General features: G+C 39.0%; 1 protein-coding gene across 7 annotated transcripts in view; it reads right to left on the bottom strand.

Annotated features, from left to right (window-relative positions):
- Positions 1-21775, bottom strand: part of Neo1 (neogenin 1) — a 167758-nt gene that overhangs the window by 16099 nt on the left and 129884 nt on the right. For 4 of the 7 annotated variants that reach the window (XM_052188174.1, XM_052188172.1, XM_052188167.1 and 1 more), the window contains exons 16-22: positions 17796-17891; positions 16237-16460; positions 16015-16153; positions 14056-14163; positions 11186-11380; positions 7026-7094; positions 2142-2289 (exon numbers count right to left, since the gene is read on the bottom strand). In XM_052188174.1, coding sequence (XP_052044134.1) covers positions 2142-2289; positions 7026-7094; positions 11186-11380; positions 14056-14163; positions 16015-16153; positions 16237-16460; positions 17796-17891 — 979 coding nt within the window. The remainder of the gene's footprint in view (positions 1-2141; positions 2290-7025; positions 7095-11185; positions 11381-14055; positions 14164-16014; positions 16154-16236; positions 16461-17795; positions 17892-21775) is intronic. The other 3 variants (XM_052188173.1, XM_052188168.1, XM_052188170.1) reach the window with 1 other exon arrangement.

The raw sequence follows: 21775 nt of genomic DNA, 5'->3' as shown, positions 1-21775 counted from the left end.
GTGACAGAACCAGCAGGGTATGTATATCTGATATTCAGAAGAACAACTGTGGTAAATGAAGCACTGAACACAGAAATTTGGAAAAATGTTCTAAGAGTTCTTTCAGGTTCTTAAGGAAACAGTTTTCCATAATCAAAACCAGAAGAGAGCCCCTCTTCTCTTAGAAAAGAGATGCAATCTAAACTATAGAAAGCTATTTGAGAAGAGAGATTTAAAATATCACATGACTTATCTGTCACAAAGTCATTCAAATAGCAGTTACAGGGTAGCTTATTACCTGCCCTATGTACTGAAAACAAATACATTAGCTGGACATGGTGGCACATGCCTTTCTTTAATCCCAGCACCAGCGGCAGAGACAAGTGGATCTCTGTAAGTTTGAAGCCAGCCTGGAATAGCAGGTTCCAGGCCAGTCAAGACTACATAAGTGAGAGTCTGTCTCATACACACATGCACACACACATAGACGCATACATGCACACGCACACACACACATGCACACATATATAAAATACTTATATTAGGCTAATAGTTTTCTTCCACCTTTGCCAGTACACAGGCTGTTGTTAAATAGCCTGTGGTAAAGGTTTGTTCAGAAGCTGTTTTGCTTGCTGTGTACATGTACAAATGTACTTTCTGACTTATATGGTAAAGTACATAAGCAGAATTTTTTCTTCATCCCACTAAACGTTCTATTTTTTTTTATCAACTCAATGTTTTACTTCTCATTTTTTTCATGTATGTACATGTGTGTGTGGGGTTGTGCAGACATGTATACAAGTATGTATGGAGTTCAGCAATTGACATCTGGTGTCTTCCTCTACTACTCTACACTGTGCTTTTTGAAACAGGGTCTATCTCTAAGCCCAGAGCTCACCAACTGGCAAGGCAGTCTGGCCAGAGCGCTTGAGGGACCTATTTGTCACCTGTCTTCCACTCCACACTGCTGGAGTTAGAGATGCACTCTGCTGAGTTTGTTTTTTTAAAGCAGGTACTGGGACCTCATGTTTGCATTATAAGTATTTTATTCACTGAACCATATCCCCAGCCTTACTTCTTAGTTTTTAAAACATTTTTTGTTGTTATTGTTAAAAAACTAAGATACATGGGTAGAGAGATGGCACAGAAGAGAAGATGGCTTTTTCAGAGGACCTGAATTTACTTCCCAGTACCACTGTGGCTTGGCTCACAAACACCTATAACTCTACTTTCAGAGGGATTTGATGCCACTGGCCACTGTGGGCATCTACACTCATGTGCATATACCTACCTACATATATATAACTAATAATAATAAAGCACTAGGGCACAAACATAAAGGTCAGCCCAGACTGTCCATAGAGTCAGATCTTCAATGTCACCGTGTTTCTTTTTTATTTTTATTTTTTCATTCTTGTCCTATTAGAAAGTCTTTGGGGACAATAATACATTTGTTACTGTGTGGTCTCCCATGACCCACAGTGCCTTCTTCTAGAATCTCTTCTGAGGACCTGCCCCACTCCCTAACCAGGTCTCCCTACTCAGAAATGTCTATGAAGATTCCTGCTTGTAGATGCAAACGTTTTGGCCTGAGACAGGGGCAGATGTTTTCACACTTTTTATTTTTTAAAGATTGGTTTTTATTTTTAATTCCATGTATACTCCTGCGGAGATCAGAAGAAGGTGTCAGATTCTCCTGAAGCTGTAGTTACAGGTGGCTATGAGCCATCCAAAGTAGGTGCTGGGAATAGAACGGTGTCTATCCACTATAAAAGCCGTACACAATCTTAGCTGCTGAGACACCTTCCTAGCCCCCTCAGATTCAAACATTTTAAGGAGCTTGTTGAGGCCCAGAAAAGCCAGCATTAAATTTCTTAGGGGCTCATTTTCCTCCTTCTCCCATGGTTTCTTTTTCTCTTGTATCTTCTTCAACTTGTGTTTGATAGATGGCAGGAATATCTCAGCTCCATTAAAATCTTATGGGACTTGTCATAATACATAAGATCCCTAGGACATTCCCCATGTGTGGTATGACTGCATTTAAAGTGGCTTTTCCTGTACTTTATGTTTTTTTTTTTTTAACTCTTTGCATCACTTTAAAAGCAGCAGCAATATAAAAGAAGAAACAAACAAAAACAGGGTTATATTTTAGGGATGCTTACTTCTTCTGGTGTGAGGTGGTGCGCCGGGTACAGAAGACAGCAATGATCACAACCACCACAATGGTGACAACGCCAACGGAGACAATGATGACCAGCAGCATGTTGCTGTCTAGAGGAGAGGTGGGGCTCCCATGAGGGCTGTTGCTGCCTGCACAGGGAAAATGTACACATGTTAACTAGTTTGGTGATTTAAGAAATATAAATTCAATCAGCTCCATAAAACCATTGCAAGATATTTCATGTGAGCTTCCTTCATACTAGTTATCACAGTACTGCATAGAGTGCTACTCGGAGACCACTTCTAGACTATAAGTTTTTAAGGATATGAGAGTCTGCCCTACAGCAGGGATTGGCATAGAGGTTAACTCAAAGAATAGCATACAAAGAAACCTTCACGTGTACTGATATTCTAAAGCTGTCTAACCACAAAGATTCAGATACATTTTAATAAGTAACTGTTCTGCTTTTCTGGTGTCTTGGAAGATGTACAAATTCATTTTTAAAAGTCCTATGTTGTGCTGCAAAGACAACTTAATAGGTAAGATGTTTTTGTCTTGCAAGCATAAGGACCCAGGTTCCATCTCCATAACCCATTAAATAAAAGCATGGTTATAAGTTTATAATCCCAGTGCTGGAGAAGCAAGGCAGGTGCAGCCCTGGTAGACAGAGCATTAGAGCTCAGGTCAGGCAGCAAAGCCTACTTTGTGAGCTGCTAAGTGAGAGACCATGTCTTAAAAGGTAGACAGAACTTGGCGTCTGAACATTCACACCACGATCACCCACAACCACCATTTCTAAGTCCTTTGGAATTTTTTTTTTTGCTTTCAAAATCATATAAAAATGTATAGCCTTATGTAAAGCAAAAAAGTTTTCCTTAACATGTAGATGGCTGAGATTACAAAATTACTGTTTGAAAAATAATCTTTCTTTATAAGTATACAGATGATGGAGTTCATTTTCTTATTCAACTTCAGCAAGAAGTAGGTCTGTACATATGCATTATTTTGACAATTATTTACCGAGTGGTTGCTATGTGCCATATATTATTGTATGGCAGAAGTGAATAGCAAAGACACAAATGCTGGGGGTGGGAGTTGGCACAAACAACAAACAGGTAAGAAACTACTAGTTAAGAATGCCATGAAAAAAGAAAAGAAAAAGAAAAAAAGTAGGAGTACAATGCAGAGTGGCTGTGTGGCTGACTTAGATTAGGCAGGTGAAAAGATTTTCTGAATCCTGTGTAGCTCTGTCTCAAGTATAAGGTCTTTTTCCGAGATGCTGGAGAGGCAAGGCCTGAATCTGCACTGTATATCTCTGAGACAGCGAAGGAGAAGATAAGTCATGCAGAAAACAGCATGTAGAATTCTCAATCTAGACTCTAGATTCTAGATTCAACTAGACCTAAATTCAACTTGTTTTCATCCATTTAACTGTATCAAACAAACAAGATTTTTAAAAAACAAATTTCTCCTTGAAATGGCTTTTGAGCTTATAATTAGACAAGAAAGATCCTGTCATACAAAGGCCTGATAGAGGACACTCTAGAAGAGTGGTTTTCAATTTTCTTAGTCCCGGGACCCTTTAAAACAGTTCCTCATGCATAGAGACCCCCAATCATAAAATTATTTTCGTTGCTACTTCATAGCTGTACTTTTACTCTGTTTTGAGTTGAAATGTAAACATCTGCTAGGCAGGATGACTGATAATGCGACTCCTGTGGGGGGTCTCAAAGCACAGATTGAGAAACACTGCTTTGGAGAGACAAACAAAGCGGAAGGACCCTGAGGCACGTTTCTTGGTTTGTGTGTGTAGCAGTCAATGCAGAGCTGTGTCCCTCTCCTAGGCACTGAGAGCAAGTGGGTGCTCAGCTAGAGATGGTACAGTGCACCAATTCCTGGTCCCCTGACCACAAAGGCTCAGGAAACACTACAGAACGGTGCCCCTTGCCTGGCACTAGGATTTTTTTAGACTATATGGTGGCACATGCTGTTATAATGACACTTTGAAGACCGAAGCAGGAAGATTGCAGCAAATATGAGTCCACTTTGGGTCACACAGTGAGTTCCAGGCCCACACCTGGGTTATAGATTGAGATTCTGTCTCAAAAACAGCCAACCAATCAACCAACCAGAAACAAAGTATTTAAGAAGTGGGATGTGGTGGAAGGAAAGGATATTATCAAGAAAGACATGAACAGCTGGGGAGACAGCTCAGTGCTGTGACCTGAGTCTGAATCCCTGGCATCTACATACAAACCAGACATGGTGGAGTACAATTATAAGCTGGAGGAGCAGAGACAGGCAGATCCCATGGCTTGCCAGCCAAACAGTAGAGCTAATAAACAGAACGCTGGGTTCCTAAACCAAACCTTTCTCATTGTGTGGGGATCCCTTCCAACAACACTGGATTATCTGACCTCCCAACTTTGATTCTATGATTTTACAGACATCTAAGTAGTGTGCTAAATCTGAGGTTGATTTAGAAGGGCTTAAGAGCTTATTCTTTTATATTTGGTTCAATCATTTTTATCCTTCATTTCTAAGAAAAAGTTAAGCAGACAACTTAAAACTGTACACACTGACCTTCAATGAGATAACATTTTGATATTTGGGAAAGACTACAGTACTAGAGCCAGTAAAATTAACCATATTGTTAACCCAACATTGCCATTAGGAGCAATGCCGGACTACTGGGCTAGATTTTTGCAAGGTGAGACCAACATAGCAAACTAAAGGCTAGGAGAGCTGGGGTATGAGAACAAGCAGAGGAGAAAGAACAAGTAAGTTTCAGCATTCACCTGGATTCAACTTCTACGCATGAATTGACAAAAGCTTTTGTCTAGAACAGAGTAAGAAGGGACCACCAAAGGGGCTGTCAATACTCTTGCCCGAGATCATATTACATGCATCTCTTTATGTTTGACTGGACTACTGGGACAGCTTCTTTCTTTATCCTCCTGACTTCACATCTTCTTAGCTCTCAATCAATTCTTCATTGTTCTCAGACTAATAATAGCAGATACTGAAAAAATGGAAGACTTGGTGTATCAGTAGTGTCAGACATTTTACATATATAATTTATAAAGCCTGGGATTTCTTAGCAATCTACTTATGTGGGCTTTGGTCAAGCTAGTGCTAACCTGCTGTACCTGAAGGCGGTGGAGCCTACAGTGAGCAGGTGCTGCTGCTACGCCTTTGGATGTGCTGCTAGAACATCCCAGAATGTCTGAGGCCCATCTTGACATTTAGCAAATTTTACCCTCTAAAGATTGTTTTCATTTATGTGTATGCATGAAAGTGTCTGCTGCATGTGTGTGTGTCTGTGGAGGCCAGAGGATGATACTAGATCCCTGGAACTAGAGGGAAAGGTGGATGTGAGTCACTCAAGCTGAGAGTGATGGGAACTGCGTTCCAATTTACTACATGAGTACAAAGTGCTCTTACCTGTGAACACCTCTTTTGCCCCGTTTTCTATGACCTTCAAGATTTCATATACCCTTTAGCATATGGGGTAGGTAATACCTCTTTATAAAGTGTGCCTATTTTTCTATCAGGTACTTTTTTACTTCTCCTCCTCCTATAGTCTGCTACTGAGTCTGAACCTTCAAAATACCATGTACAATGAGGTACATAGATATAAGAAAAGATGAAGGAATAATTACTTTCTCACAATCCTGATACTATACTGCCTATAGCCCAATGTGCACCAGATGCTTGAAGGAGAAATAGCCAAACAAGGTTAGAATAAAGCTTCTTGAAGCATTCAAATTTGTCTCCTAAAAAAACAGTGGGTTTCCCTGCAGTATGGGCATTAGACAGATAGCTGGAGTTTAAGAAGGTATTCCCATATGCCTACTAGGTAGAGGTGATAAGATAGTGGGAAAAAAATCAATTTTAGTAACTTCCTTTTAGACATTTTTTCACCTGGACTCTTATACCTGGTACAGAATCCCCTGCATCTCAGGCTGCATGTGACAGTCAAAAAAAAAAAAAAAAAAAAAAAACACATCCTGAGGACAGAGGTCTGAACTTTGGTTTATGACAGAATTAGAGAGTGGACTCAGAGATGCCACTTCACTGATTTTTTTTTTTTTTTACTGTATTAATTGAGAATACTTCAATCTGTTCTCCCTACATCACAGAGCTGAGGATCAGTGGTGTGTCCAAGTGTGAGAGTAACTCAGAAATGCTAAGTAGCATTCTGTGGAGGAGTGATTTTTTTTTTTAAGAAACAAAATTACTGACTTTTATTTACTGAGTATGAATGTTCTGCCCATATATGTCTGTGCTTGACAAAGCCCAAGGGGCCAGAAGAGGATGGCAGAGCCCTTGGGACTAGAGGAACAGACAGCTGCAGGCCACTGTGTGGGTTCTGGGGATTGTACCCGGGTCCTCTGCAAGAATAGCCTGTGCTCTTAACTATATTCCAGCACCAAGAGGAAAGTGTTGAAAATTGAGGGCACTAACCTGTAGAATGGTAGGAAAGTAGAGTATTTTCCCTAGATTTCTCAGACTAAACAAACAAACAAAGAAACAAACAAACAAACAGGGGAGATGCTGAGATTCTGAAGCAGTGCTCTGGCTTGTGCTGGGTGACAGTCAATCCTACCAGAGGACTAAGGTTTCAAAGTCTAACTCTGTTTTTCAAGTTAGTAGGAGACAAATCATTTGTTTAGGAATCAGTTTTGTTTCCAGCTGGCTATGCAGAGAAACAGGATTCTATCTTTTAGTAATTCAGCAACACTTGCCACAAAATGGCCAAAAGTAGGTCTGCTAAATAAAATGAACTACCTAACAGCCAACACTGAAGCCACAAACCGCACTTAAGTTTTAAGCAGAACTGCATAATGCCCACAGCAAGCTGAAAAAGCCTTAGGGGGTTTACCACTCATCGGAGGCTTGTAGTCAGATCCTAGGTCTGGCAGCCGGCTTCCTTTTCCTGCTGATCCTAAGGCTGGAGCAGAAGAAATCGTGTCAGCAAAACCCACCACGTAGATGTGACAGTCCATTCACAGCTATCGAGTGCTTTCTAAAAACAAAATACTTCAGTCTACTCTGTAAGAAAATGAAACAGCACAAACAATGGGAAACTACAGATTGTGTGCCAAGGTAAGCAGACACAGCTTGCAGTGTAAGGAAGAATCTAGAAGACTGGTGCCTCTGCTTCAAGACCATGACCTGACTACCAATCTGCTGTTCAGAAAGGGGGGGGACCCCCTCCTCATTTCTCTAGCCCAGGAAGGGATGGTCAGACAGGTCATGTGGTAGGAAATTATTTTATAACAAAAGGGACCAAAGGAGTAAGTGAGCCTGATGCTTTACCAACAATTATACTCTCCAAAGGACTTGGTGATGCTGATCTGGCCTGGCTAGTATCAGTATTGTTCTGGCTATTTTTTTCCCCCTCCAGATTATGAAGTTGTCCTTCCAAGTATAAAGTTAACTTAAACAAGAACAGGAAGATAAGCAGAGATTCACATCAGATTCTCACTTCCTTTTCTGTCACTTATGCATTAAACAGCAGAAACAAACAAACAAACAAACATACAAAACCCAAGCCTTCCTTCTAGTTGCTTACAAAGGTCCCTGTCATCTGGTCTCATACAGTCACAGGTTCCAGAGAGTGTGGCTGTTGACTCAGGTCTGAGGCCTCCCCAGCAGCAGACCTCAGGAGGAGAAACCCCAAGCTTTAGTTTACTTCTGTTTTATAATCCATATTTTTGGTTTTCAGTCTCTTTCTTCACGTTTATAGAAACATGTGTAAGGAAGCCCTTCCTCCATATAGATATTCCTCAACTCAAAGTTACTAGCCAGAAAGCAGCGGCAAGCTCCTGAAGAGGCCAGCAGGCCCATAAAATAAAAGCCACTCCTGACCGTTTTCCAGCCTGCCCGTGAGCACCAGTCCCACTACATGCCAGCACTTTGCTGTGGCGCAAGTCATTTAATTAGTCATTTTGGGCCTCTATTTCCAAGACCGAGTGGAAATTTAAGACCATGAAACATTGTGAATGCTGCTTGGCATGTAGTAAATGATCAGTAAATGTTAACTATTTTAAACACCATAAATCCAGGGAAGGATATCCTCTTCCTCTTTATGGAGGCGGAGCACATGGAGCTCTGGCATGCACTTATAAAGAGATATTTTCGCAAATAAAGCTTGATTAGCAATGTATTAATAAATTTATTTCTGTAAAACATTAGAGTTAATGTCAACTCCTCTTTCCTCTTATAAAGAACCATATTTAAAACAACAATAACAACAACAACAACAAAACAACAAAAGGAACCCAAATATAAGGTTGTGTAAGTAGTTCACTTAATAGAATAAATCTAGAGGCTAAATATAATGTTTGGCATGTTTTCAGAAGCCAAAAGGAGCAGAAGTTCTTGGCTCCTATGATGTAGTTTCATGATTCTAGGGCCCATGCTAGGACTGAGTGTGTCTGCTCTTCTTCCTCTACTTATCTCCTGTCCTCTTACTCTGAGGCTGCCAGAGCTCAAGGGACACACACCATGGAGGCCTCAGGATTCTAGTTGTCCTTCATGTGCTATTACACCAGGCAAAATCTAACTGGCAGAGACACTTAGCATTTAAGTTCTTCATATTTAAATTTTCATGGTCATCATGTTGGGTACATTTAAACTTTTCAGAACACCATATCACATAAACAAACAAATAAAACAACCTAAACAAAAAGCTGCCAATGAACTCGCTTTGTTTGTCACAGTATTAGTTGGTTTATATTCCTGCATTTCCCAATATTTTCTTTAACATTTAAAAGAATAACCAAGAAATTCAAAGGATGTACCCTAAATACCAACAGGTAAAGAATTTAGAATACTAGAGGCATAGATCAGCAAAGTGTTGCATGACGGTTATCAAATGAAAGGAATGATCAAAGTCTCCTTACACTCTCTGCATATTCAATGTAATGCTTTATGAAATCTCATGCTTCTATATTAAAAAACCTATTACCACAGTTTTCTTCCATGTACAAAAAGACTTGAAGACTACAAACACGTGTCCAAAGCCATGAGACTCAATACTTGTTCTGACTCTTACATTAACCAAGATCCAAAATCCTGTATTTCTGATTACTATTGTTAAACCATGAGAACATTTATCAAATGCACGTTTAGTGTTCTATCTCTATATAGAAATCTATCTTTAGTGTTCTATCTCTATATAGAAATCTATCTTTAGTGTTCTATCTCTATATAGAATCTATCCTTAGTGTTCTATCTCTACATGGAAATCTATCCTTAGTGTTCTATCTCTATATAGAATCTATCCTTAGTGTTCTATTTCTATATGGAAATTTATCCTTAGTGTTCTATTGCTATATGGAAATCTATCCTTAGTGTTCTATTGCTATATAGAAATCTTAGTGTTCTATCTCTATATGGAAATCTATCCTTAGTGTTCTATTGCTATATAGAAATCTATCCTTAGTGTTCTATCTCTATATGGAAATCTATCCTTAGTGTTCTATCTCTATATGGAAATCTATCTTTAGTGTTCTATCTCTATATAGAAATCCATCCTTAGTGTTCTTTTGCTATATAGAAATCTATCCTTAGTGTTCTATCTCTATATAGAATCTATCCTTAGTGTTCTATCTCTATATAGAATCTATCCTTAGTGTTCTATCTCTATATAGAAATCTATCCTTAGTGTTCTATCTCTATATAGAATCTATCCTTAGTGTTCTATCTCTATATGGAAATCTATCCTTAGCTTATTTCTCAGAGATAAAATCACACAGGGCAGTTAATGTGCCACCAGAGCAATCGCAATGGAACCTGCCTGCCCATTCCAGACTGGTGGCATTAGGACTCATCCTCCTAAGTGTCCATGCTGCACACCTTTTGTCCTTTTATAAAAATGTTTAAGGAAGAAATAGAAAAAGAGCTATAATTAACATATTGTAAAATAAGAAAGCCTTGGTCACAGATAAGCACGATGTAACAAGATTATGTATGTCAGAAGGGAAATACGGTGTTTACTGATTTTGATCTTAATGTTTTCACTTAAAGAAATAAAGTCAATGTCACAAATATGAAAGGTTGCTATACTGGTCACTTCATGCCTCAAATGCTTATCATTGTTTATGACTTTAGCATCTTAACTCCTAAGGTCACGTGATCGTCACTTAGTGTCAGTCTTGAGTTTACTAAACTCAATTTTCTTATACTAGGTAATGTAGCTTCTAAGTGAATCCCTTAGTTTTTCAGATATATCCCAAGGGCTATAAACATGGACTCAACTCTACTTTGGCCAATAAGTATGTGTGTGGTTTTAAACACATGAGACTGATTTTCAGAGGAAAAAAATGAAACAAAAAGCTAATAATAGGCTGCAAAAGAGAAAAAAAATGAGAGGCCATCTACTCATTTACCTTGGTCATTAGGCATTTTATCAGAGGAGTCCGCTGACAGGGCAAGCACAGGGGAAGAGGAAACAAGAGCAAGGATCACCAGCTTTGAAGATGGACAGACAGAAGTTTTAAAGGAAAAAATAAAATTCCCACAAACTTGCACGTAAATTGACAATAGGAAAGAAATTTAGGTTTTCACATCTCCACAGTCTCAGCACCCAACTCCATTTTATTGCCTAAGCTTGCCTGGCTTACTATTTTATATTCATTTTTGTGAGCTTTACATAAAAGGCTTCTTCTACCCTCATCCTCCACAAAAGTTGACATATAAACTTTTTGTTAAGAGCCTGTGTGTGCTGAAAGAAAATATCTGCCCAAATATTGTACAGTATAACTCGATGGAAATGTAAAGAATCACGTCTGATTTCTCTGACAGAACCTAAGAGATCACTGTAATCCTTCTGCCTAGATATGTAGAGTCAAAGCTCCATTCTAGGTGGACTGGGAGAGCACCAATCTGGTGGCCAGTGGTAGAGAGGAATCCTTTGGAAGTCTTTACAGTGTGGTTGGCAAGTCCATCACCAGTGCGTTCCACACTATCCCGTCTCCACATGCTGCAGTCCCACTATAGACAACACATTAAATCCCTTGGCTCAGGGAGCTTTACCTTTAGGCGTTCTGAACTGCACAGCTTCAGACATGGGTCCCATGCCCTTTGAGTTCCGGGCCTGGATTTTGAAGTAGTATGGTGTATCAAGTGTTAACTCTTGAATCTGGTGAGTCAGTCTGTTTCCCACAACAGGTTCAATAACCCAGTCATGTATCTCTGCATTCACATCCGTGCTGTAATAAATGATGTAACCTGTCCAGAGCAATTAATAGAAAAAGAGATTCCATTTCTGCTTTTCTTTTTGCAATCAGAAAGCCAATAAATGTCTATGATATAGTATCTGAATAAAGTATCACAAGGGCTCAGATTTAGAAGAATGTAGTCCTGAGACTTTCCAGTGGTATGACATGCTCAATTAGATTCAACAAAAATCATTTCCCAGGAGAAAAATGCTCGGCAGATTAGAAAACCTCTGGCAAAGTTCTAAGGGTGGTGAGGCCACAGAGGCTGTCACCAGATATTTCCACCAGGGGGCACCCAATTCCCACAAATGAGGCAGGAAGCCTCACAAACCTACACTATAACCTACACTATAAACCTACACTATATCTACCCCTTCCTGCTTCCCTGTTCTGGAATTCCCTTATACTCTTGCACTGAGTCTTTCCAGAACCAGGGGCCACTCCTCCATTCTTTTTGGACATCATTTAATATGTGGATTATGTCTTGGGTATTCAAAGTTTCTAGGCTAATATCCACGTATCAGTGAGTGCATACCATGATTGATCTTTTGAGACTGGGTTACCTCACTTAGTATGATGTTCTCCAGCTCCATCCATTTGTCTAAGAATTTCATGAATTCATTGTTTCTAATGGCTGAATAGTACTCCATTGTGTAAATATATCACATTTTTTGTATCCATTCCTCCATTGAAGGACACCTGGGTTCTTTCCAGCTTCTGGCTACTACAAATAGGGCTGCTATGAACATAGTGGAGCATGTGTCCTTATTGCATGCTGAAGAATCCTCTGGGTATATGCCCAGGAGTGGCATAACAGGGTCCTCAGGAAGTTGTCATACCCAGTTTTCTGAGGAACCGCCAGACTGATTTCCAAAGTGGTTGCACCATCTTGCAATCCCACCAGCAGTGGAGGAGTGTTCCTCTTTCTCCACATCCTCGCCAACACCTGCTGTCTCCTGAGTTTTTGACCTTAGCCATTCTGACTGGTGTGAGGTGAAATCTCAGGGTGGGACTTGCGGGGAGGGGGGACCCAGAGAAGGGGAAATCATTTGAAATGTAAATAAAAAATATATCAATAAAATAAAATAAAATAAAATAAAATAAAATAAAATAAAAATCAAGGAGCCTAATGGAGGGGGGGCAGTTCCAAAGCACCACCACATCCTTGTCCCATCATTTTGCTAGTTAGATAACTCAAGGTAATGGTGTCTTATTTACAGAATGCAATGTCCACAATTGTATGGAATCACAAACACCAGTTAGTGCACATAGAGAATGGAGCGGCAAGCAGAATCCTAAAGCCTCCTGAAGCCCAGTCACCAGTGAGGTTTCACTGTAGAATTCATTGTTCTTATGAAGATAATTCATTGTTTGAAGTGGCATTTTCATGTTGAAGCCTTCTGACGGGAGAGTTGACTAAGTCCTTACGTAATTGAATTTTTATTTACATCGATGAAGAAGTCACACTTGTTTTAGCTCCTTAAACCAGCAAAAATCAAAATGTGTGTAGGTTTTGTCACATTAATCAAACAGGTGCGTGTGTGCTGAATATGATGTAAAATTAATAAAAATGAGTGATAACTGCAAAAAAATACCCTACACTATAACCTACACTATAACCTACACTATAACCTACACTATAAAAATGTGATGTATTATTTAAGGTTTTAAAAGACAAAGCAAAGTGTAATCTGAGTCAAGTTATATTTGTTTCTTTTATAGAAGAAGCAAAGTAAGAACCTAAGAAAATGATATCAAGACTAGGATTTATGGAAAAGGGCATCTTATTTAAAGTTACAGGAACACACTAGGTATGGTGGCACACCCTTTTAATCCCAGCACTAGGTAGGTGGGTTTCTGAGTTAGAGGTCAGCCTAGTCTACAGAGAGAGTTCCAGGACAGTCAGGGCTACAAATAAAAAAAAAACAAAAAAACATGTCTCCAAAAAACCAAACCAAACCACACCACACCACACCACACCAACCACACCACACCTAACTAAACCAAACCAAACAAAAAAACCCAAAAAATAAAAACAAAAAACCAAATAGACAAAAACAGTTACGGGAAAAGTTCAGTTTTCGAGTCCTTAGGCCATCTTCCTCATATTTCAGAAGGTAAGTGGTTCTTTCGCAAACTCCTAATGAATGGGGCACAGCTGCCGTTATATACTATGGGAAATTTCTCTCTGAAGTCCAAAGGGGGATTGTGGAAGGAATCCTGACTTCCTTGGTGGGCCTAGGGTAATTCAAACTTCTAACTCTAATAAGAGCACAGAAACCTGACACGATAGGCCTTGGGCTGTTGGTTTAAAGGCCTAATGGGATCTGGTGGGGCTTGAAAGTAGAAAAGCACAGTCTACAGACTAGATAATTTCCAGTAAAACTGGACAGACAAATTCAAAGCAAGTCACCTGGTGAATGGACAGCTTTATGGAAAATAAACGTGCCCATAAGCTTCAATAGTAAAAAGGTTTCTAGCATATTCCATCCCACCACATATTGTCAAGTAGAACCTCTGCCTGGACACACAGGTCCACGCTACTCTGGGCAGACTGCACTCCCTTGCTTCAGTTTCAAGGACCAACATGACTCACTGACTCCATACAATATCCAAGCTGTTCACTCTCCCACCTCTGACTACACAGGACTTGCCTGGAACAGTGCATAGGCTGAGGCGTCTTACCTGTAATCTTGCCATTAGCTTCAGAGGGAGGCTGCCAGTTCACTATTATGGTTCTAGGTTTTCCTTCTTTACTCACAACAGTCACATCCTTAGGAGGAGAAGTAGGAACTGCAAAATAACAAATACTATCCATTTCAATATAATTCAATTTTCCAATTCTTTTCACTGATAAGGAACAGTAAATACATAGAAAAAAAAACAAAGACCCCTGGCTTTAATAATGCAAATGTATGTATAATCAACCATTTCTAATAAAAAGAAGACTATACAAAGTATCAAAAAAAAACCAAAACTGTGAGGACAGAGAATGGGACTGTGGACTGAGAGTCAGGGGTATATATTCAGGAGAACCAAATGTCTCTGGTTCCAACCAAGCACACACTATCATCTGGCATTTGACAGTTTGCATTTCCTTAAGGCTATGACAACCTAGAGGGGCAGGTGCCGCTGTCCTTTGTTGGGAGGTCAAAGCACCAAAACTGAGAGCAGTTACTTAGCCGGTCCCAGACTACTTCCTCTCAGTTGATTTGGATTATTTGGTAGGACATTTTAAAATGTTAAATAGTTTTCTTTCGTGCTTAGAGTTGACTCTTCAAGTCAAATATGGCTTTTAAAAGCTCAATATCCTCTGAGAAGAAATTTACAACTTGGTATTTTTCATTTTAAAGTCACACTGAAAGCAAACCACCAACTCCTGATGTTACTGATCTAAATAAAAGTTGTTCACATAGCAGAAAAGATGACAAAAGAAAATGGCTTTCTATGTGACAGGTGAGAATGTCTAATGTAATGTATTAAGTAGGAAAATGCTCAAATCAAGCATTCCTTCAAATCATCGCTCCCTAAAACAGTGGAGTTCTAATATAAAATGGAAGAGCCTAGTGAAACAAACTCCTAAGGGAAAGTAACTTTCCAGCACTCCAGAGGCAGGTGGGGCCTGCATGTCATGCTGGTCTATATAGTGAGTATAAGGCCAGTGAGGGCTACCCAGTGAGACCCTGTCTCAACATGAAGCCAAACCAACCAACCAACAAACAAAATAAACAGAAAAGAAAGTAAACTAATACTTATTTGCCCTTTTCTATACTGTATTCCCTACTTTCCAGTCTAATCCCCTTCCCTGGAGAAATTCCAAGCAACTGTCCACAAGAGCAAGACTTGTTTGTACAGAATGTGTAAGTTTAGTTTTTCATCAGGCACTGAGATTCCCAAGGCTGCTCATATCCTTACCCTAGCAAAGTGCAGGGGAAACAGGATCTCAAGGCTAGCAGCCTACTCTTTCCTTTGTCTCCTTAGTTATCCTTTCTCCCTCACGTGCACTTACGAACACCAAAAGCTAGTCCAGTGGAGAGTCTCACAGAGCTGCTTTCCAAGAAAACCCTGGATTACCCAGCAAACTGTTCAGACTGGGCAAGCACAGCTGGGCACCTGCTTGGTCAAGGGCAAGTCACTTCATCGTTTTCAATTTCAATTTACCAGTAATCAGGATTAATATAATAATATCTTGTATCTACCCATATGCTTTTCCATCTGTTCCTTAGGATAATAACCTTCTAAAGTAGAAATGGGGGGACTATCACCCCAAATGAGATGGAGAAAACTGAGATGCAGAAGGATTAGTTGGCATGCTCATGAAAACAATTGGTAGACGGCTGACCTGAGATTGAATTCTTATAATTTCTAAAACCTAGTCTGCCTTGCATTACACTGTTCTGCTGTTTACAAATGTTTTAGCAAAGTGACCCAAAAAATCCACAATAGTTGAAATGGCAAACACAACTGAACTGCAGCTGTCCACTGGGTTCTGTAGAGATAGCAATATTACCTGTGCACAGTAGAAACAGGTGATAAGATGTGCCATGGCTGAGAACATGGCATAGCAACAGCGTGAATTCCACAGGCTTTCATATTTTACAAAGAGAAGAAATGTCATGTGACATGGATTTGCATTATACATACCTAATTCAAAGGTAGCCCCATGAGCTGTCATACTCCATGTGCTTGACCTTCTACCTTTGGTCACCATCACAGAGAACTCATACAGCGTATTTGGCTTTAAACCAGTAACCAAATAGCTTAACGTTGTTGCATTTGCATTCTGGAAAAGCATGAATCAAAAAAACTTTAAAACAAGAAAATTCCACTGATTAGCTTTTTGCTCTCAAGGCAAATGTTCAGTACCTTGTACTTGGTGTTTGCTGGGATGTTGGTCTTCCACCGGACTGTGTAGTAGCGGGAGTCTGTAATCTTCTGGTGTTTGGGCAGGGAGTTGTCTGCCCAGGTAATCCTTATGGTGTCGTGACTCAGAATGGAAGCCTGAACTCCCACTGGTGGCATCATGGGAGTGGGATCTGGCACTGGAGTGTATGGAGCATTAATAACAAATAAATCAACTTCAGAAGTGTCTGGGTAAAAAGTAATTAAGAAAGGGAAGTGGCATTTTAACATAAACAAAAATAAAAGGGAATGCAGGGGAGTATAATGGAATGAAAGATGAGAAATGGAGAAAAAGAAAGAAAATCCAGAGTTAATAGATAGCCCTCATTCATTCAGAAGAACACTTCTAATGTGTTTTTCTTTAAAGGAAAAATTGTGGGAAAATGTTAAACAAATTAGTACTTAACCATATTGTCAACAATACTCTAAAGGCACTGAAAATGGTAATTGAGTGATCATGTTAACACGCATGCTTGAATTGTTTTGAATTCCTTGAAAATGTTACCTGCTGTCAGAAAAAGGATCACAAAAAACCAAAACTGCTCTTAAAATCCAAAGTATAATTTTTGAACAAGCAACATAAAGCTCATGGTCTGTTTGACATTTTAGTAAATATGGCTGCATTTTGGGACATGAGTTACTACTGCTGCCCATCAGTGGACATGTGACGTTTCATCTCTCAAAGATGAATGTCCATGGCTGAGCCAATTCAGACTTGCTGATATCCTAAGTGCAGAGGCAGTAGAGAAATGGCTCAGAGCTGAATATATCCAAAGACTCCTCTTCCTTAAGAGGTGAGCTGACACCAGGTTGCACTGTTTGCTGAACTTTCTCTAGGAGTCAGAATAAGGTAGTGAACAAGTCTCCATCAGGTATAGTAAATGCCATGATCATTACAGATTCAAGTGGCATAGCACTGATGAATTTTAGCGATCACAGTACTTATTTGATGTCGAAAGTACGTATGTGCTGTGTTCTATGCAGCAAACACACTCTTTATTGCAAAACAGTAGCCAGAGTGAGTAAAGAAAAAGAAAAAAAATCACTGAGTACCACAGCTGGAATGCAGTACAGAAAGACCTCTGGGTTTTTCCAACTCCTAGCTAGGTTTTCTAAATACACATACTTTTTTACAAGTTCAGGTTTTAATGTTGTTTCCTCATATAGTGATAGTAACTCATTTTATATATAACTAAAAATCTGAATTGATAGTCCTTGTTTATGAATAACTGCTACAGTAATGTAATAGTCTTTATGTGTATATTGCCTGCATGATGAATACTAAAAATAATTCTTTCAAAACTATGCATCCTATAGTCTAACATATTAAAAAGTATATACATCTTCTATACAAAATGGCTTATGTTATAGCCTTTAGAAAGTTGACTTATTGCTCATTCCAAGTTTGTACTCCAAGTTGCCATGATTTTTGTTCATGAACACCTACCAGGGAGACCCCTGAGTCACATTCTACATAAGCAGTTGGGAAAAGTACAGGTGGCCAAGACAGACAGATGCCCTACCTGTGTGTGGTCTGGTCACAGCACTCTCATAAAGGGGGATGCCTTCACCAACATTGTTAAATGCTTTCAAGGTGATCACGTAATGAGAGCTTGGATCTGAGGAAAAGAAGTCAAAACAACTTTTTAATGCTCTCTACAGGATTAAAAAGAAACAAAAGTATCAATCCAATTGCAGAAAAATTATTAATAGGATTGCTTATTTTGGGATATGAAAAGATGTGGAGATAGAAGTACATATACCACAAACAATTGGTTCCATCAATTCCTTTGAATTCAGAATGGAGGTGGACTATTCTTTCTCTCTTGGAGGCTACTAAGGTTTAAGGTGCTCACTGTATGATATATGCCTTCAGGTGCAGCTTGAAAAGCAACCCCCTTCCATCCATGACCTCATAGCTAAGGTAGAGAAGCAGGAGATAAATTAAGTGCCATCAATACTCCAGAGAACATCCTAACCCGGAGCAGTCAACTTCTTGTTAGACAAGGTATGACCCAGGATTTGATGGCCTAAAGGTAATTCTGCAAGTAAACTAAGAGAACAATCTCTCTAGGGCAGTAGATCTCAACTTGTGGGCCTCGATCTCCACAAGGTTACATATCAGAAGATAGTTATATTACAATTCATAACAGGAGCAAAATGACAGTTATGAAGTTGCAACAAAAATAATCTTATGATTGGCAGTTACCACACGAGGAACCGTAATAAAGACTTGCAGCATTAGGAAGGGTGAGAACCACTGCTTTAGAGGATCCTTCAAGTTCAGGAGAGTTTAAGTTTGATGAATAGATAATTCCTACATAAACGTCTTCACCTTTGACTTACTTCTTTCACTTTGTGTTCAATGAATCTTATATTAAGTCAGGCAAATAAACACATTTTACTTTATGCTGAACAAATTTTGTTTTCACTATTTCTGATGTTTATTTCTCAACAAACATATTTCTTTTCTAGTAGTTTGGCACTTGCTCTGGGATATCTCAAATCTTTCCTTATCCTCCTTCTCGTCTCCAACGTCAGACCTCTCCATCATCCTGCCACTCTTGATATTCAGGACAGACACCTGAGTCTTTTCTAATAGTCTACTGCTCATGCTCTTGAGCAGACCGTGCTCCTTCCGACCACTCTGCCTCACACACTATTCTGGTTCTATCTTTCAAGCGCAGCTGTATTTCCAAGTGGGCTGTTGTGTGCATCTTATTCAGCTTTTTTGTCTCTGAACATACACTTTAACTCCCTTCTTTTTTCTTGTGTTTTACTTTGGTTCTCCCCTAGACTGAAAGTTCCAGGAGGTCAAGGACTAAGTCCTGACTGAAATGCAAAGGATTTTTATTTCAGAAGTTTCATAAGGGAAACAGTAGGAGGTTGGTCATCACAGGGACATTTTTATCACTGAAAAGCTTTGGTTTTGCTATCCGACAATTGCTTGTGAGACTACTCATGTGGAGAAGCCGCCTCTGTTCAGCTGGTCTGTCTCTCTTTGGAAGGAAAAACAGAAAATATATTTTGTTTTGACTACATTTATAAACTATTGCTTATTTTCTTCCATAAAAGATCTGGGGACTCATTAGCCACTTAAAGCTGTTCTTAGGAAAGATGTCTATCAGAGGAGATTACGAATTAAGAGAAAAGTCTTTCAGAGAAGTATTAACGATGAAAATCCAATTTGGAAAGGTAAGTTATTGCCACAGAAATCAATTCATTATATTATTTTAACCTTAAAAATTACGTTTATTTATCTGTTTGTTTATGTGCATATGTGAGTAGTTATGCACATGCCACAAATACATGTATGATGCCAGAGAACAACTTGCAAAACTGGCTTTCTCATCTTCCACACGGGTCCTAGGAATCAAACTTAAAAGGTTGTCAGGCTTGGTGGAAAGCACCTTTATTCACTCAGTGCTGGTGAATCTTATATCAGTTTGACACACAAACTAGAGTTACCTGAAAGGAAGAAACCTTAACTGAGAAAATACCTCCATAAGATCAGGGTGTAAGGCATTTTCTTAATTAGTTATTGATGGGGAGGCCCCGCCCACTGTGGACAGCTCCAAGCCTGGACTATTGGTCCTGAGTTCTATAAGTAGGCTGAGCAAGCTATGGGAAGCAAGTCAGTTAGCAGCACCCCTCCATGGCCTCTGTATCAGCTCTTGCCTTCAGGATCCTCACCTGTTTGAGTTCCTGTCCTGATTTCCTTCAGTGATGAACAGCAATATGCAAGTGTAAGCTGAATAAACCCTTTCCTCCCCAACTTGCTTTTGGTAATGGTGTTTTGTCACAGCAATAGAAACCCTGATAGTCATCTTGCTGGTCCATAATTCATTATTAAAGAAATTAGTATTTTCTACTTTTTGCTTTTAAAATTAACTATGAGATACAATTATCATAAAATAAATGCATTTAAAGGGATAGTAAGTTTTGACAAATTAATAAATTCATGTAATTAATCCCTAAATAGGGAAATTAGGACATTTTCAAGTAGCCATGCTCTTAAACATCAATTTCTAATTCTGAAAATGTAACCATTGATTATAAATTTGCCATTGTAGCTAAGTTTTGCATATTTTTTAATATCTTAAAAATACAATAACAGTATATATTATTTTGTGTTTGGCTTTTTGCTCAGCACATTTCTTAGACTCAGTTCTTCTGCTGTGTGTACTGATAGCCAATTCTATCAATTCTAATTACTCAGTAGTTTCTATGATAAAGATACAGTGCAATTTACTATTAACTAATTGATAGAAATTTATATTTCCCTCTTGAGGTTATCATAAATATAGTATGTTTTTCAAGCCTTTAAGTGGGCACGTTTTCATTTCTCTTGGTTAAGCATCTATGAGTGGAATTGCTAAATTGTATAGCTAACTTTAAAAATAAACCTTCATTTTACAAAGCTGTACTATCAGCATTTTTAACATCAAACGTGAGAATTCTAGAGGACATACAGTGGTATTTTATTGAGGTTTTACACTTGGACAACTAATAGTAATAAGCATCTTTTAACATGCTCACTTTCCATCCGTAAATCTTCACATACTACCATCAGCTTTACTGTCTGCTCACAGGTCTTCTTTACTGTAGTGTCTATCGAAATCTTTTGCTCATTTTGACTGGGTTTTCTTTTTACTAAATTGTAAGAATTTTTACATATTCTAGGATCAAACTGTCAGACATTTGGATAGCTGATATTTTCTTCATATCTGTGGCTTGCCTTTTTATTTTTATTGATGTCTTTTCAAGAGCAGTTTAAGTTTTTGATTAAGGACTGGGTGAAGAGATGGATCAGAAGTTAAGAACACTGGCTACTCTTCTAAAGGACTCAGGTTAGATTCTCAAGCCACATGGTAGCTTACAACTGTCTCTAACTTCCATTTCAGGGGACCCAATGCCTTTTTCTGATCAATGGACTCTGCACATAGGTGGTGAGCCCATATACCTGGAGACACACCCACCCACCCACCCACCCACTCACCCCCCACCCCACCCCACACACACAGTTCAGAAGTTAGCTCTACCTTGCCTGTGGGTCCTGGGATTGAACTCAGTTTGTCAGCAGGCACTTTACCCACTGAGCCTTTTCACTGACTCCATTTTGTCAATTTTATGGTTTTTGGTTGTTTGTGGCATTTTGTTTTGAGTGTTCTTTTTTCCGCTTACATACAAACATTCAATTATTCCCATGTCATTAGTTACAAAGATATCCTTTCTGTACTGAATCACTTCATTACTTTTGCTAAAAAAATCAACTGACTATATCAATATTTGAGTACCGATCATCTCATTAATGCACAACCTCTACCTTTGTACCAGTACCAGAGTCTCCATGATTTTAATTTATTAATGAGTTATCATCAAGTCAAGTAGTATGCATTTTCCACTTTTTTCTTTTTCAAAAATAGTTATTTTGTTACTTGCTTTTAAAAATAAATTATAGACTCAGTTTTCAATATGTATAATAAAAGAGCCTAATGAAATC

This window comes from Apodemus sylvaticus, chromosome 7 (assembly GCF_947179515.1).
Source record: "Apodemus sylvaticus chromosome 7, mApoSyl1.1, whole genome shotgun sequence".
NCBI lineage: Eukaryota > Metazoa > Chordata > Mammalia > Rodentia > Muridae > Apodemus > Apodemus sylvaticus.
This window is presented reverse-complemented; position numbering and strand designations above follow the sequence as displayed.